Below are 17617 nucleotides of genomic sequence, written 5' to 3'. Positions count from 1 at the left end.
TTTTGCAGTTCCAAGTCCACTGTGTCCACTGTTCCCTTATCACCTAATTCAGAAACAGTGTCCTGTTTTTTATTCCCCATGCGCCCACTGTATGGGGCTGACAAATTGTTGTGTCATTTCTTACCAATAGGTCAAGAGTAGTAATATTGAAGAGAAGGAATGACGAACACAAGTGGCAGTGATTAAAAGTTGTCAGTAAACTATACTAGATATTAATAAAGACACAAGATTGTCTAAGCCAGGGATTCCCAGCCAGGGGCAGTTTTGTCCCCTGGCAGACACTGGCAATGTGTAGAGACGTGTTTGATTGTCACAGTGGGGACAGGGGAGTGCTGCTGGCATCCAATGAGGATGGGGGAGGCCAGGGAAGCTGCTGCACGTCCTACAAGGGACAGGACAGCGCCCAGCAGACCGTTTTCCGCCCCCAGTGTCGTAGTGCTGATTGGGAAGCCCTGATCTCAGGTATCTCAATACAGTTCTTTCCAAGTTGTTTTTTCTTTTCAGTTGATGGCTGGATGCTACTGTCGTTCTATCTGTTCTTGGTTGAGTTCTCCAAAACGCGTTACGGACTAATGCTTTTCAAACCACCTGATATTTCATAAACCATAAAAGTAGGTTTAGTTAAATAAGCCTGTGTCCTGATTGGGAGCTCAACTGCGCTGCCTTCCTCTGTTTCAGGTTCATCATGGCTGAGCTGATTCAAACTGAAAAGGCCTACGTCAGAGACCTCCGGGAGTGTATGGATGTAAGTAAGTTTTTTTGCTTGTTTATTTAGGTTGAGTATAATCTTGTATTTATTGTTACCTATCAGTAATTCTTACAATGATTACACTTTTTGTTGTTGTTTTGAGATTGAAAGTGTGCTTCAGCAGCCAGTTTCATGTTTCCACACTTCCGTGAAGTTCTACGCTTGTTTTCTGCCCATTACGGGGGTGATGCAGCACTCATCCTCTCAACCCCATTTATCACATGATGGTCTGGCTGACGTTCTCACCTAAAATTTTACGGCGTCAGAGAAATGTGCCTCGTGATCATGATGGGAACTGATAGTAGCTTTGTGAATATGTGACGTGTCTGGTGGAGTAGGTTAATTCTAAAGTTCTGAGTGAGGAATACGTTTAGAGCTGAAAAGTGGGAACTGTTCTCAAGTAGTACAGCAACTGAGGAGGTGTTTTTATTTGGAAGTTTTTCACATCATTCTGTAAAAGGTTCCATTCTTAAGATATATTTTCAGGTACACATGAGCTCTGGGTACGTATTTACAGAGGTCAGAAATACCCGTTTCTTGAAAGTTTGGTCTAATCCGTGTGTCCCTCCCGGCAGACCTACCTGTGGGAAATGACCAGCGGGGTGGAGGAGATTCCACCTGGCATTGTGAACAAGGAGCTCATCATCTTCGGGAACATGCAGGAAATCTACGAGTTTCATAACAAGTGAGTGGCTTTACCTTTGGGTAGGTGTGTAGCTACTGACTCTTGAAATCAGGTACTGGGCTGAAGTTTCTAACGAGAAATGAAGGTTTCCGATTGAATGAAGTGATTCGTAGATTTCAGTGATGTTGAAATTTGCATAAAGCCTGTCGGACTTTCTTCAGAAAGACTGACAGTCTAGAGACTATTTTAATACAGACTCGGCTTTATATTTGTGCTCACTTTCCATAGAAATAAGATTAGGAAAACTGTGAAAACTGTTTCTCTGAGAACCCTGACTTCTCTCAAGCTGTGTCATCAGCTGCTGCATAAATTCTTAGGGTTAAAAGAAAGAAGAGGTTTCCATGAGTTGCTTACGTTTGGTCTTTTCCGATAAGAGGAGCTGAGGATGGAACAGATTTATAGTCTGACCAAAATGAAACACACTTTCCGTTGGCCACAGGAGGCACACGGTTTTAATTTTAAGATTTTTTTTTTTTTAAAGCAGCAGAAGCTCCTTCAGGTAGAGTCTGTGTGGCCCAGCAAACGATGTAGGGCCAGAGCTAGTGGGGTCCTCCTCACTCCCCTGCCCGTACCCCAACAAAAGTCACTAATATCTAAATGGGTTCTTCCGATTGAGTACTTACCTTCCAAGGCTTAACTGGTTAGCTGTTTGAAAGGCTTACTAACTTACTCTAATTAACAGCTGCGTATTTTGTTACATCTTAAAATCTAGAGGTCACAGATTTTTTTTTTTTTTAAAGTGTTGAAATTCAGGCACTGCCTGAACTCGTGGTATGCTTGGTCTAATTTCTGACATATATGTCTACTAAAAAACTAGTGAAATGTTTTAAAGCACCATAATAATATGATAACGTTTTTATTCTCTGCAGCATATTTCTAAAAGAGCTGGAAAAATATGAACAGTTGCCAGAGGACGTGGGACACTGCTTTGTTACTTGGGTAAAGAAACCTCAGCTCATTGTTCTCTCACAATTATTTGCTGGCTCTGAAGGAAGTTAGAAGGAATATTGTTCACTTCTTTTATGTCACCATCTTCTCCTGTTATCTCAGACTTTGTCTCAAAGAATTACCGTATTTTGCCGTATAATGCACACTTTTTTGCCCAAGTTTGTGAGGGAAAAATAAAAGTGCACGTTATACATGGGTAGTACTAATTCCGTATCGAAATGAATGTTTTTAATTCTTTTATTTATGTTTATGAGTTAAAAGTGTAACTCTAGAAATCAATAACGATATCCGTATGCAAAATAATACCCTGGAATACGATAATCGGTTTTGTTGAACTTAGGATGAACTTGCAATGATGAAGAGTTCTGGGCCTTCCATGATGCGTAAATACCATAAATTTGTTAACATACACAAAATTTCTTCTACCTTTTATCTGTTCTTGTGTTTTGTAATTATTTATTACATAAAATTTCTTGTACCATAATATGTTAAAAAATAAATGCTAAAATTCCTTTATAATACAAAAAAAGTACCTAAATGTAAACAAATAAAAATTTGAATTAAAAAATTAAAACGAAAGATTTTTTCCCCCTGAAAGTTTGAGCCAAAAGCACAGATGCACATTATACACGACAAAATACGGTATATTCTCCAGCCAGTTATTAATGCAGACTGAGCTTTTTATTGTCAGTAGCAATGGTTTGAAATAGACCATGTAGTGTATCAGATCTCTGTGCATCTTGGGGATTCAGATAAATAAGAGTATCCAGCCCTGCCCTGGGGGTTGTGGGGAGACCGTCCAGTTGGGAGGGAAGACAGACAAGTGACCAGGGGATGATGGCCGTCTGAGCTCCTGCCAGCGTTGCACACACCTTTGTGGGGGAAGAGAAAGGACGTGCCCAGCCCTAGCTTGCTTGGTCAGGGGAAGCTTTTTATTTTAATACATTTCTTTATAAAATACAATTTCTTTAATTTGGGGCTTAAATTACCTTTATCCACATAGCTGCTTTTCTACATAAAAGTTGATCATATGTTGACTTACTGCCATTTGAAAGAGATATTCTAATTTTGTTGTTGTTTATAGGCAGACAAGTTTCAGATGTATGTCACTTACTGCAAAAATAAGCCCGATTCTACTCAGCTGATACTAGAGCACGCAGGATCCTACTTTGATGTAAGTAATAGATTACTGAGGAAGCTGTGAACTTTCCCAGGCTGGTTTGGTATACATAAAATGCAGCATTACTCAAACTTTTACCTAATTTATAATCCAATATTTTGTTTTCATTTTTATCTGTCTCAAGGAATATTTTTATATTTTCTTCTGTTTTTACAAGGTCCTTCTCAAGTACAGCAAGCTCTATATCTGTAACAAATTCAGATTTTAATATGCACTTGTGTTACTTACTATTTTCATATAATCATAAATTGTTACATGTTATATTATGTACAGAAGATATAAATTATTAAACTAAGTTTCCCCCCCAAAGCAAAAATAATTTTGAATCTTTTTTAATCATTTATTTTTCCCATTTCAATTTCATGATATTATTTTCCAAAAGTGGCCTACCAGCAAAATTTTACAAATAGCAGTATAACAAATAGTTACGTTGGGAAGTTCATTAATTATGTTCTCATTGGTGTAAACATAGATATAGGTCATCTGTTTTTGAAAGATACTGCAGGGAGGTTATTCAATACAAAAAAAGGAATGGAGCCTCATGATATAAATACAGATGCTTTTTAAGGTGTCCAGAATGTAGTCAAATGTGTACCAGATACATGCTGATTAAAAGATAAGGTACTTTTGATTGTTATATAAAATTTGATACATAAGGCTGTGATTATATTATCTATTTCTGTCTTTATGTTTGTGCATGGCCAAGTGTGATAATCTGCCCTCCTCTGAAAGTCTGGGAAGTCAGAATAAATTTTAGCATCTGTCTTTGAGGTGAAACCCCACCTGCAGCTGGGCTGATCTTACGACCTGGTATTACGACCCAGTAATTTCACAGCACTGCCTTTGTGAATAGAAAGTCTGCTCCTAGCCCAGTGCGGCCTTTTTCTTCTTTTTTTCAATATTTTACACGAAGCCAGGTCTTTACCACTAGAAGAAACCAGCATTGTGTGGCTGCCTGCATAGTTAGAATTATTTAAGGCCCAAGCATTGAGTTGAGAGCATGTGGCACATCTAATGTTTCAAAACAGAGCCACTTAAAAAACCCTTTGCCCTAAAACATCTTTAAGTTCACAGGAGATCATGCTTGTCTGATTTAGAGATTTCACAAATGGCACGCCTATAGTTTTCATTGTGCAGCATTACTGTACATCACTCAGGGACTCATTGAACTCACCATGCTTGGTCCGAGGTGCTCAGCCTAGAAAGGTGAATAACAGGTGAATAACACACAGGTGAATAACAGACATTCCTCCCAGAGAGAAATGGAAACAGCAAGGACATTAGGGACATGAATAACTGAGTTACAAATGCAGTGATCAGTTGATAGCCACTGACCAGTGAGTGAGATCCTCCTTTTAACCCCAACTCCCTATCCACTCCCATCCAAAGTAAAATCTTACAAAGGAAGAAATTTTTGTTGATATTCTCACAGCCTTTTAGAAAAGGGGAACTTGATTATTTCAGCAGGATTAAACCTTTGTCAGGTATTTTGGAAGACTGCTGTAGGCTCGTAACCGTTTTTGAATAGTATAACCCTGCAATAAGAGGTACTAAGTATGGCAACAGAAATAGTGAGATTGGCGTTTAGAAATACCAGAGATGCAGTTCTGAAAATGTTATTAAAACCAGGTGTATTAAAAAGACATTACAACATCTTTCAAATGAACTGTGGCATAGTCATCACATGGAATGCTGTTCAGTAGTGTAAAGGGGTAATTAATCTCCACACGTGGGCTGAAGGAAGCTAGACATAAACAACAAAAACACGTTCTGAATGATTCCTTTTATATGAACTTCGAGACTATGCAAAACTAATCTGTGGTGATAGAAACTGGAACAAGGGTTGCCTCGTGGGGGTCGTGGGGGGAGTTGGTAGGGGGACTGATTGGAAAGGAGTATGAAAGAACCTTCTGTGGTGGTGGAAATGTCCTGTGTCTTGGTTTGGGAGTTGGTTTCGAGTGTGTTGACATTGCTCAGAACTCAACTGACCTGTGCATTATACTGTATGTGGAAAATCAATTAGATGTGACCTTAAATGAACACGTGTCTCATCATTGAATCATAAATGCCACATTTTTAAACAGTTGCAAATTGGGGAAAAAAAACTTTAAAAACTGTGTTTATGATCTGGAAGCTGGAGGAAGAATTGTCACATTTGTAATTTCATCTGCTTGATGCCTGAGTAACAAGTCATTGGGCGATCTCTGCAGCCGGCTCCTCACAGGAAGGGCTGTCACATGAGTCATGGTCTTGTCTCCTTTTCCTGGCCAGCCGATTCAAAGTGACAAGCAGATTGAGAACAGCAGGATGTGGTGGTTTTTCATTCCAGTGTGAAGCACAGACTATCAGAAGTTAACAGGTTTTTAAAAAATTTCTGAGAAGAATGCTTAGAACTAAGAAAACGCAAATATAGTGTGTTGGTGTGAACATTCTGGGCTGGACAATAGTGGAGTAATGACAGCACACCGGAGAGAAGAATGCCTTGACAGTGCACAGCTTGGCAATGGGAGGAAGGAAGCCCTTGTAGGGAGGGCTGCGGTCTGTGAGTCGGGCACATGTGGCCGAAACTGCGGTGGGACACGGCGAGTCCTGTCCTCGATGCCTGTGGCCTCTGAGAACCGGCCGCGGGGACAGCCCCCGGGGTTGCTGACTGCCTTTCTGACCTCTGCAGGGGAACCTGTAATACAGTCAGCACTGCTGTCATCTGTTCAAAGGGATAACTTGACTGAGATTTATTATTATTACGTCAAACATATTAAAAGAATCAACAGTGATTTCTACTTTACATTTACAGACATATGTGTATATTATTGTGGAGGTAAATAAATCTAAGTTTTAGTCCGTGCTGTCTAACTTACTTACCCAGTGATGTTTTCACTTATGTGTGTGTGTGTATATATATATATATATATATATATATATATATATATATATATATATATATATTTTTTTTTTTTTTTTAATTCAGGAGATACAGCAGCGGCACGGGTTAGCCAATTCCATATCTTCCTACCTTATTAAACCGGTTCAGCGAATAACGAAGTATCAGCTCCTTTTAAAAGTACGTATGAAGCATCTTCAGCCTGCACAGTTTTATAATTTGTACATTACTGTTTTGATCTTTTTCTCTATGTGAAGTACCCTGAGTTTTTAAAATCACGCCCAGCATATTATTTTTCGTTTTTAATTCATGGCCATGTATTGCCCGGACCGATCGCTCAGTGCGGCAGGTAAATAGGAGTATACTACTTGATTCTGCACTGACACATCCCTGACCGACTCTAGTCCCTAACAGTGAGACAGTGAGAAGAAGCCGCCAGTCCTGGAATTTTATAGCATCGCTCGCTCGCGGTGGGGCTGCGAGGGCCAGATGCTGTGTGCTGCACACTTTGTGAATATGGAGTTAACCTCACAGCCGTGCTAGGAGGCGGCTGGGAGCCGGCCGGTGACGCTGAGGGACATGCCTGGAGCCGTCACTGGCTGCCTGCTCGCTGGGCTCGGCTCTGCACTCAGCGTGGGCTGGTGCCCAGGTTTCCCAGCGAGTCCAGGAAGAACTCGCACTCAGGCAGCTGGCACGCTATTGGCCCTGACAGAGCTCATTCGCACGCAAGTCTACGGAGGGATTGCTCATACACACCACAAGTGTCTGAGCCAAACTGACCACGGCTTTCTTTATGAATGATTATGATTAAAATCACACTTGTAAAAATGGTATAGCGGTTAGTCTTAATAATAGAATGGTCAAGAAAACTTAGCATTGGTGATGCCAGTTATCATAGAATGCGTACACATACTTACTACACCTTTTCTTAACTACAAGTCCGGTAATTTACAACCTCCAGGTGATGTGATTGATGGTCTTTGGCCTACCTTTACTGTGGCTGCTGAATGTTATTTAGCATTAGCATGTGCAGACCCTCCATTCATCCCCGTAACAGTATTTTATGAATCCAACTGGGTCCCCAGTTGGGTCCTAGCACAATAGGAGATGGTAATGTAATTTTTCTAGATATAAAATAAGTTCAGAAGATGGAGTTACGAATGCCTGAAACTTTTCTTACCCGTTTTATTGGTAAGAAAAATCTAGAAGCAGAAGTGGTTACATTCTTTTATAAAAGTGAAACCAGATGGCACTTGCCCATTTGCATAGCTCTCCGGGACGTCTGTATCAGAGTCCCATGAAGTGATGCTGTGACCGTCCCTGCAGAAATACGTCGTTGCTATAAACATGAACTAGAAGCCATAGGCTAGGCATGTCACCTTTGCTCTTTGCTTTCCCATGCTGAGAGGGCAGCATGCCTCTTGGTGTCCTCAGGATCTAAGGATTTTGTTTTTAGCCCATGGTTCCACTAAAGAGCGCTTTCTCAGTGACTTCACATCTAGTCCGGTTCTTTAATATGCAAACCTCCCTGGATTCTGCTGAGGGGTTCTCCTAAAGAACAGGAATAAGCTATGTTGACCTCCCTAACGAGGGATGCTTTCTGCCAGGGAGGTTAAGTCTCCATACATTGCATTTGAAGAGCACGTTTGCTAAGCTGTTCAGAGTAGGTGATAAACACCGTCTGGTCGTGGGTAAAGGTGCTTGCGGGCAGCTGAGTTGCTCTAAACCATCCAGTGTGAGACCAAAGCTGACTGCAGTGTCGTGTCCCCCTGTGTTGAATACTGGGAGCACACAAGGCTGTAGTTAACTGTTACTGACAAAGTCACTAGCACACTGGGCAGAAGATGCCCCAGAACCTGGCTCTGCCCTGTTATAGATCTCTTAATCACGGGTGTTCCTCTGAGATCTGAGACGTGATCACCCCCGGGGAGATGCAGTGCAGTCCTTGAGGTGTGCTCACCTCGTGCTTACAAAGGAGAAGCATTTCACCATAGACATTCCTGCAGGTTACTCTTCCTGCTGCTCGGCTGGGGCAGTTCCACGTTAGATGGCCTTGCGTTGATGGCACCAAAGAGTTCAGACTCAGGCTGGCATCCTGTGGGAAGCACAGCACGACTAGCTGGACCCTGCAGATACAATCAGTGGCTGACTGTGCTCTGCTCTGCTAACTACACATTTTTATCTGTCATTGTCGAGCCTTGATAATTAACGTGTACTAATTTCATCTTAAACTATAGCTGTGTCTGGCTTACTCTGATGTGAAGCAATGTCCCGGTTGAGCAGGACAAAGCCTCCCATACATTGGATAAAGAAGCAGTAACTCGTGTTCTATGAGAACAGATGCCCCGTGGACCACAGTCTGTTTTATCTTGAAAATCATGGATTTTCATTCACAATCTCATTTCTGCGAAGATCTTGCTGGTAGAGTGTTTCGCAGACTTTGGCTAGTTCATGGTCTTACTCTTCTGCAGGAGCTCCTCACGTGCTGCGAGGAAGGCAAAGGGGAAATTAAAGACGGCCTGGAGGTGATGCTCAGCGTGCCCAAACGAGCCAACGATGCCATGCACCTCAGCATGCTGGAAGGTAAGTCTGCCCATGCCCCAAGGGGCAGTCGCGCTCCCCCTGCTGGCACAGTTTGTAAAGGGATTCCCTGCCCGGAAAGTCCTGGCTTAGTGTGTAGTGAGGAGTGAAGAGTCTAGATGTGAATGTCTTCTTTTTTAAAGAATTGCTTCTGTTGTTTCCCTTAAAGACCACGTGAAATACTTCTACCTCTTTAAATGCCTGTCCTTGTCCTGGAACTGGAGGACTTCGTCCCCACACTCTGCACCCCAGGAGCACTTTGTGTCACTGCCTTCGGCCACCTGGTCTCCGTATTAGGTGGATGGTGGAAGGAAGGATAGATGAGGCCCCAGGATTATAAAATCCCTAAAGCAGCTGTTGCTTCCCCATCTCTGTGTCCATTGCATCACTTGCTAGAGCCTTGAACGTGGCAGGGACCACATATTTGCTTATGCAGTTAGGTAACATATTAAAGAGAGAATCCGATAAATGTGCTGAAAATTATGGTCACCATTACAGTTTCTATGAATGCTTCTGTTTAAGAAAGCTATTTCTGTGTTACAGATCTTAACTCTTAGCAGGTTACACAGTGATGTTTACAAGAAGTCATCCTGCCCGGGTGGTTATGCCGGCCGGGGATATTGAGTGTCATTGTCATGGGTAACTCTGATAACATTGAGCAGTACACTAGTTAGGGCAGAGGTGCTGCTGTTACCGTGTTTCCCCGAAAATAAGACCTAGCTGGACAATCTGCTCTAATGCATCTTTTGGAGCAAAAATTAATATAAGACCCCGTCTTATGTTAGATAAGACCTGGTCTTATAGTAAAATAAGACCAGGTCCTATATAAATTTTTGCTCCAAAAGACGCATTAGAGCCGATTGTTGGGCTAGGTCTTATTTTCAGGAAAAGACGGTAGTAACAGAGACCCAAGAATCACAGGCCAAGCAGAACCACTTTTTCTTTCTTTGGTGTAAAATGCTGAGCTGGTAGTGTCATCGGTGTCTTCGTAATGTCATCGAGGACTCAGGCCCTGTTCCAGCTAGTTTCTCGCCACTCCTTGTGTGTTGCCTGGCTCGCTCTGTTCAGGATATGTAGAGACCATGTTCATGTTCCCTCAGGCAAGAAGTGGGGAAAGGGGCAGGGGGGCTGGAACTTGTACACATGACACCCCACGTGGCCCATGTGGGTACCTGGCGACCCCTAACTGCAGGGGGTGGGGGCTGGGAAAGGTACTGCTTGTTTGAGTGGCCATGGGGGGGAACTTGTGCTATTGGGGGAGAGGGAGAGAGTGGAAGTTGGGCGATAACTAGCAGCCCCTGCCCAGGTATCTGCTTTGTGCCTTGGTGGCCTAAAGTCTGTACAGTGAGCCACTTCCATGAAGAGCTGAGCAGCAGTGCAAGCCAGCCAGTGGCCACAGCCTCAGTGATTCGCATGAAGACTTGTGTGTGCAAAGGAGAGACGGCTCACCAAGGCCATCCCCCAGAAGGAAGGCTAGACCAGGGCCTGAGGAAAGGCTGGGACTACTGTGGAATGTTGGGGAAGGGTGTTCTAGTCTGAGGAGGCAGAGAATCGGGACACATGGGGTCAGTCAGTGAACCCTTGCGGACAGAGGTTGGTGTGATGGAACGCTGTGAGTGAAGGGGGACGGGAGGCAGGCATGCACCTGCGTCTCAGATGGTGAGAATGCCCCTTAAGGAAACAGAACTTACAGAACACAGACAGGAGGAGTCGCTGCATGTTTCTGAACAAGGGGAAATGTATGCAAAGTTGTGTTTTAGGAAGAATTAGCGTTTGTCAGAGGGTCTGTGCTGGGGAGACTGGAGTCGGGTGGCCCAGATAGGAAATAGGAAACTGAGATTTAATGGATGGGTGTTTTGTAAATGTTTTAGTAGTCGTAATGCTGTCTTGTCCATCACTTTTATTTTTCTTTTAAATTGATTGTGCCTCCTTTCTTTATGTTGTAGGGTTCGATGAAAATATTGAGTCTCAGGGAGAACTCATCCTGCAGGAATCCTTCCAAGTGTGGGACCCAAAAACCTTAATTCGAAAGGGTCGAGAACGGCATCTCTTCCTTTTTGAAATGTCCTTAGTATTTAGTAAAGAAGTGAAAGATTCCAGTGGGAGAAGCAAGTACCTTTATAAAAGCAAATTGTTTGTAAGTATAGGTGTTCAGAATTGTAAGTTTAAAGGTAACACAATTGCAACCTTTTTGTAGGTAGAGAAAAGTTACTGTTTGTTGCCTCCAGTTTAACCTCTCCAACTATCCTAAAATGTGAAAATGTAAATCGTCATGTTTCCATCTTCCTCCGGTAAATTCTTTGGCAGCCTTGAGCCCACTAGAGGGCGCTCATGAGTTTGAATTTCCCTAGATTTGGGACACTGCTTTTTCTAAATCCCGTAGACTAACTGCAGGATACAAAAACACTTTGTGAGTGAATTTAAATCATTTATCTCCCGTGTGCCTTAACTAGACTTTATGAATACATAAATTGGTCACATCAGACTATGATTAACAAGTTCTCATATCATTCTAATTAATTTTTCATTCACTGACAAGGGAATATACTTAAGCAGCCTTACTGGGTGGCTCACCCTGGGCTCTTAATGATGAGGTTTGATTTTGTTTTTCATTAAAGGTAAATTTATGAAAAAATAAATTTATGTGTTTTTACAATAGCAAAATACGATTATTGGAGGAAAAAAAATACGTAAGCCAAACAGTTTTTAAAAATCCACAATGCCTGCATCTAGACACAGCTACCCTTGAGTGCTTGGTTAGGTACAGTGAGGCATTTGATTCTTATTTAACTTTTTAGTACTTCCTGGCAAGAGAAACATGCCTGGTACTTTTTTTTCACTAATAGCACGCCCAACCAGTCTCTGTAAAACCACATGGATTGTCAGAAAAGTCTCAGGCAGGTGTCATCCCCTGGGTCCACTGTACTTCCATTTTCCCTCAGTGGGCAAGATCTCAGAGGGCTATCAACACAAAATTGCTGGGCAGGGTCAGGCAGAGGAAGATTGGACAAAACTAAGGAAAAATTACCATCATAGAAAGGAAAAAACTGTGATAGAATTTGGTTTCTTTATGCAAGGTACAGAAGATTGCTTATAAATATGGGTAGATGTTTGGAATTTGGACAATTTATACTTTATGTGTTCTACTTTTTTATGATATCCATATGCTAATCAAAGTCCCAAAGGACTAAAATACTACCAAGTGTAGAAATCATCTTAATAATAATCTGGAATTTGCAAGTCCAAACTAATGGTTTTCATCCCATTTTCTTTGGCTTATATCCTGTTTGAGACTGTCTTTTGGATCACAGCCCTGCTGACATCATTTTAGATCATATACTTACTGGAAAGAAGAAATGCAGCGTTGCTGGCGAGTAATTTCACTAGCTGGCTTTAATTTATCCATAGAGACCAGCCTAGTCTGTTTTCGAAGCTGATACATCTTCACTTAATTTATCTGTTAAAAGTTAAGGTTCCCTCAGAGGCCGCCTCTGGAGGTACAGATTATGAATCACTTCCTTTGCTGGGGAGGGGAGGACACATTGGCGTGAACTTGATTGTGCTGGGGGCACTGAAGAGACTGGCTTTCATCTACACTCTGCCCTGTTTGCGCATTATAGTTGTATATATCACAGAGAGAAATTCTGTCTCTTAGCCCGTAAAATCGTTGGTGAAATACTAAAAGTTAATGCTGTTGATAAACAAATTGGAAAATAACTGAGCACACATCCATTGCCCTTTGTGAAGGTACTTCATTAATGCTGAAAATGTAAGGCAGCTGCTGTTTTGCAAGAACAGACCCATTTTGTATTTATAAGGTGGAAATAGCTCTTGGTTTTCCAGATAACAGGGTATTCAGATAGTTGGCTTTCCTTCCTCTGGGTTTGCTTGTTAACTAACCTCAGAATCCCCAGTCGAGGTGCTGGGAGGAAATGAAAGACGGGAAACCAATCGTGTGTAGCTGAAGAACAAAGTACCTCATTTTAGCTAAAACGAGCTCAGAGGATTACCTATTAATGTAAACAAACTATGTTGTTACAACCTAGCATGACCACAAGTCACCAGAAATGGTTCTCTTGGTCTGTGCATGTTACTTACTGTCACCTAATTATATAATTGTCTTTTTGTCCTAGACCTCAGAGTTGGGTGTCACAGAACATGTTGAAGGAGATCCTTGCAAATTTGCACTGTGGGTGGGGAGGACACCGACTTCAGATAATAAAATTGTCCTTAAGGTACGTTCACCGGAAGCTTGGGGATGTGCTCTGTGACAAGTTTATCACAGCAAATGTGTGCTTTTTCATCCTGTTGTTGAGCCATACTATTTTTTATATCATTTTATGTGTTCCTTTTGTCTCCTTTTGGGATTGATGATTAGCACAAGAAGAATAGAATCAATTCAGTTTGGTATTCTAGTGATGAAGTAACGAGCTAAACTTCTGCCGGCCTCCTAAAAGATCAAATGGAGCAAGGTCTTCAAACTTCTCCCATTCTTCTAGTCTTCAAGAGAATGAGTTGATGCCTTAAGAGATGCAGGAGGTTGAGGTGTAGGAGGAAAGAGATATGGACCCATTGCACACTTGACCTTTGGTTTCCAAAGGAAAATGCATGTGATGGGATTGTGAGGGCCTTTGACAGTTTGAGGGCTGAACATGACAAGAGTCTCCTAGGCATTTTGGCTTTCTAGTTTGAGAGCAGAGGAAAAGTGGGGGATAATTATCAGGTACAGGGTTAGGTAATGTTATGATTCAAAATGTTCAAAAACATTAAGGGTGCTTTGAGGTATAAAATCTGTAAATATAGGAAAATATCTTTGAATACTTGATTTGAACTCTGTTTTGATTATACTCCCCTCTCCTAGGGACGACATAGGGCTCTAAGAGCGTCTTATGTACTTCCCTCCTTCTGTGTTTGAGAAAATACAGATGGGACTGTCTTCTTGAGCTGTCTGGAAGGATCATAATCGACTTCAGGATGTTTGGGGGAAGATGTAGACAAAGATTTGTAGAATATTGGGAGAGGAGCCAGAAGCTTAATGGGGCTCTGGTGTGTGACCTTGCATGTCAGCGATTTTGTCTCTCACATTCCTTTACTCTCTCTCTGGGATTCCCAGCGACTAGGAGTTATGCAGCGACCTGTCAATCCTGTCGGGCCTGTGCTTTAGTGACTGCTGACTGTCCCAAGACATTGTGCCTCTCAGGTCACATGGAAATGATGGACTGTTTTGCAATGGATTTATGATTACCAACCCAGTGTGTTCTTGTTAGTACTGACTGGCATAAAGCCCTACAATTGCACTGATAGCTGGACTTTTCTAAGGCATAAAATTTTAAAGTATACTCAAGACCTTAAAACTTCCAACTTACATGAAGTGTTTATCCAGATTAGTTGTGCTGACAGATGCCAAAGGGTACGCTTAAGAAACAGTGCCAGATAGTTTAGCCAGATATAGATTACTTTCATTTAGGACATAATGAAATACTCATGATGCAATTGAAATATAAGATTTCCTGTGGGCTTTGCCAGATGAAAGTTTTCTAGGAAATTTTCAGTAACATTTTTCTGACTCCCAAGGAGAGACTAAAGGAAATGATGTCCTCATTCATTTCAGAGATGGCTTGGTGGTGATGGGGATGGCGGAGATGGTAGCAGTGGAGATGGTAGTAATGGTGGCTGTGGTGGAGATGATGGTGAGAGTAGAGATGGTGGTAGAGATGTTCATAATGGTTAAGAAAATGGCACTTTTGGTGGTAAGGCGGTGGAGATGGTGGTGATGGTGGTGATGGTGATGATGGTAATGGCAGTGATGGTGATGGCTTAGAAATTATAAAACAAATCTATGGCCTTTTTTTACTTTTACAGTCTGCAAGGGAGAATTTATTTTTAAATCCTTCCTTAAGCAGATTGAGACTATTAGGAGAATGACTCTCCATAAATGTGATGATCAGTTTGCTTTATATCATGGAATTTTCTTTATTTCTGAACCATAGTAACAGTTTTCCTTTGTCTCCAAGCTCTGCCAAATGCTCTTCTTCAGATACTTCTCTTTGTTTAACCTCCTGAACATTTGTGCCAGACATAAATTCTAGTAGATCTGTAGAGTTCACATTTTCCACCTTGAGATACTTATTTCATGCACAAATTCCCCTGTTCCTTAATCACCCTGCCTCCTACCCCAGAAGAAGTCAGTTTTATGGCTATCCTGGCATCCGATCCTGGCCTGGGAGTAAGGAGCTCTGTTTATCCTTCATTTCCCCATTTCTACCCCTAAATAACATTAAAGACATATCCTTCAGTTATAACGTTTTATTTAGAGAGTTCTCGGTTTTAATTTCCTTTTCCAACATGGGCTTTGGCTTTCTAGTTTCAAAAACAAGGTCTAACATGAGAAAATGGTGGGTTCCCCACCCTTCATGATCTCATCTACCATCCCATTGACAATTGTTTTAATCATTTACAGGGAATTATGCTTATATCATAGGAGGTTGATGTTGTCCGTAAGGAAATTAAAAACTGTTACTAAGGCCCAGAACATGTAAAAAGGAAAAAGAACAAAACAAAACAACAAAAAAAACCCACCTCCTTTGAGGCACAGTGAAAGAAATAAAATCTGGAAAAAGTGATGCCATATGTGTTCATTCAACAAATGTTTTTTGAATATCTGCTATGTGTCATTGTCAGAGAACCTTTCTCTAGTTGTAATGGAGTCAAGGTAAATCCACAGACCATGATTGGCAGTAGGTTGCGCTGGTTTATTCTGGTGGTATAAGCAGAGGTAGAGAAATGCAGAGCTTGGGGGCTAGGCTCTGTCATGCACTCCGGGAATTCCAGCTTCTTCACCTGCTGGCCGTATGACCTCGGGCACATTGCCAGTGTGTCCAGGCTATAGTTCCTCATTGAGAACATGAGGATAAGGGAGCCTGACTCCACAGAGTGCTTGTGGGAGGGAGGAGAGGCGGCAGTGGGAAAGCGTGGCAGCTGCAGCCGTTGCTGGATGTGTCCAGGGCACGAGGCACACGACGTGTGGGCGTTAGTTCAGGTTCCTTTGACAAGTCACTAGCCACTGACCACTACTCCGGGCCTAAATAGCCTCTAAGAATCTTTGGTTTGGGAGTAGTTGTGCTTAAAAGTTCTTCGGGCTGGGGAATGATTGATCATTAGAATATTCAGACATCTGGAATGACATAAATACTATAAAACTAAAACAGTTTTGATGAAAAAATTTAAAACTAGGGTCATTGTGTGGTGGAAAATTAAACATAGGATGTGGTCGCTTTTCTGCCGAAAAGGTATTTTTAAAATGGGAAGCTCCAGGAATGGGGGAGGCCTGAGTGTGGTTAGTGCAGGACCTGGAAAGGCCCCTTCTGTGCCCTGACGGACCCTCCCACCTCGTTAAGGCTTCCAGTATAGAAAACAAGCAGGACTGGATAAAGCACATCCGCGAAGTGATACAGGAGAGGACCATCCACCTGAAGGGCGCCCTGAAGGAGCCCATCCACATCCCCAAAACAGCCCCGGCAACCAGACAGAAGGGAAGGAGGTGAGTGCCGCAGATTTCGTGGAAGTTGATTTATTTAATAGGGAGAGAACAAGGCGATGTTAACTTACTATTTCTCCAAACTCGTTCTCAAACATTTTGAGGAATGTTTGTTTTTTTTTGTTTTTTTAAAAATACAGTTTATATATAACATAATTCTTAGTAATGAAATTGCTTTGTCAAGACAAGAACCTGCTTCAGCTCATAGTAAATGAAGCGCCGTGTGCAAATCCCTTGTCACGGTCCTTTTCCCACCCCGCGTGTGATCGTGCACGTGGCCTTGGACAAGTTACAGCATCTAGACGGTTTTGTTTCTCATTTCTAAAATGGAAATAACCTTATCAACTATATTTTCTTATTGTGTGAGTTACATGGAATGATGGATGTTGGCACTTGGCCCCTTGCCTGCCCAAAAGTCTGGGCTCAAATGAAGAGCCATCAGTCATCATAAATACTATGGGGGTAGCTGACTTGCACCTCTTTAAACAAATCTGTTATTTCTCCAATGACTGATAGACGATCTTTAATCACTCTTGGAAAACAAATCCAGCAGCGTCAGGAATTCAAAGTTTCTTTGTGTCTCCAGGGATGGAGAAGACCTGGATAGCCAAGGTGATGGCAGCAGCCAGCCTGATACAATTTCAATCGCCTCCCGGACGTCTCAGAACACACTGGACAGTGATAAGGTAAGTCGTAACCAAACCTTTCATTGGGGATGTCAATATAGCTAGTCTGTGGTCTGGTAGGAAGTAGCGTCTTTTTTATCTATAAACGACAGGTGTCATCAACATTTTCAAACAAGTGCTATGTGCTAAGAGTTCTGCTAGGACCCGGTACCTGGGGCAAAGACTTTGGGGTATCCCAGTTAGAAGACTTGAACCCTGAGAATTCAGAAAAATATCACTTGCCCTTCCCAGTGCAGTTACCTGGTTTTCTATCAGGGTGGCTGTGGCAGTGTGGTCAAGGAGCGTGTTATTTTCTGTTCAGCAGGAGAACCTGTTGTTTTCAGTTAATCCTACTCAGAGCCCTGGTGCATAAAAGCAGAGCTGCTCTGGTTG

The 17617-nt window shown here is 42.1% G+C and overlaps 1 protein-coding gene across 4 annotated transcripts in view; it reads left to right on the top strand.

Annotated features, from left to right (window-relative positions):
• Window positions 1-17617, top strand: part of TRIO (trio Rho guanine nucleotide exchange factor) — a gene marked incomplete at its 5' end in the record, with an annotated part of 321447 nt that overhangs the window by 213925 nt on the left and 89905 nt on the right. For all 4 annotated transcript variants that reach the window (XM_081053954.1, XM_081053955.1, XM_081053957.1 and 1 more), the window contains 10 exons: window positions 679-745; window positions 1324-1433; window positions 2303-2372; window positions 3466-3555; window positions 6530-6622; window positions 8914-9025; window positions 10969-11159; window positions 13156-13257; window positions 16420-16562; window positions 17146-17245. In XM_081053954.1, the coding sequence (XP_080910080.1) occupies window positions 679-745; window positions 1324-1433; window positions 2303-2372; window positions 3466-3555; window positions 6530-6622; window positions 8914-9025; window positions 10969-11159; window positions 13156-13257; window positions 16420-16562; window positions 17146-17245 (1078 nt within the window). The remainder of the gene's footprint in view (window positions 1-678; window positions 746-1323; window positions 1434-2302; window positions 2373-3465; window positions 3556-6529; window positions 6623-8913; window positions 9026-10968; window positions 11160-13155; window positions 13258-16419; window positions 16563-17145; window positions 17246-17617) is intronic.

Source organism: Rhinolophus hipposideros, assembly GCF_964194185.1.
Source record: "Rhinolophus hipposideros genome assembly, chromosome: 7".
Classification (NCBI taxonomy): Eukaryota; Metazoa; Chordata; class Mammalia; order Chiroptera; family Rhinolophidae; genus Rhinolophus; species Rhinolophus hipposideros.
The sequence above is the reverse complement of the archived record's forward strand: the minus strand, read 5'-3'. Positions and strand labels throughout refer to the sequence as shown.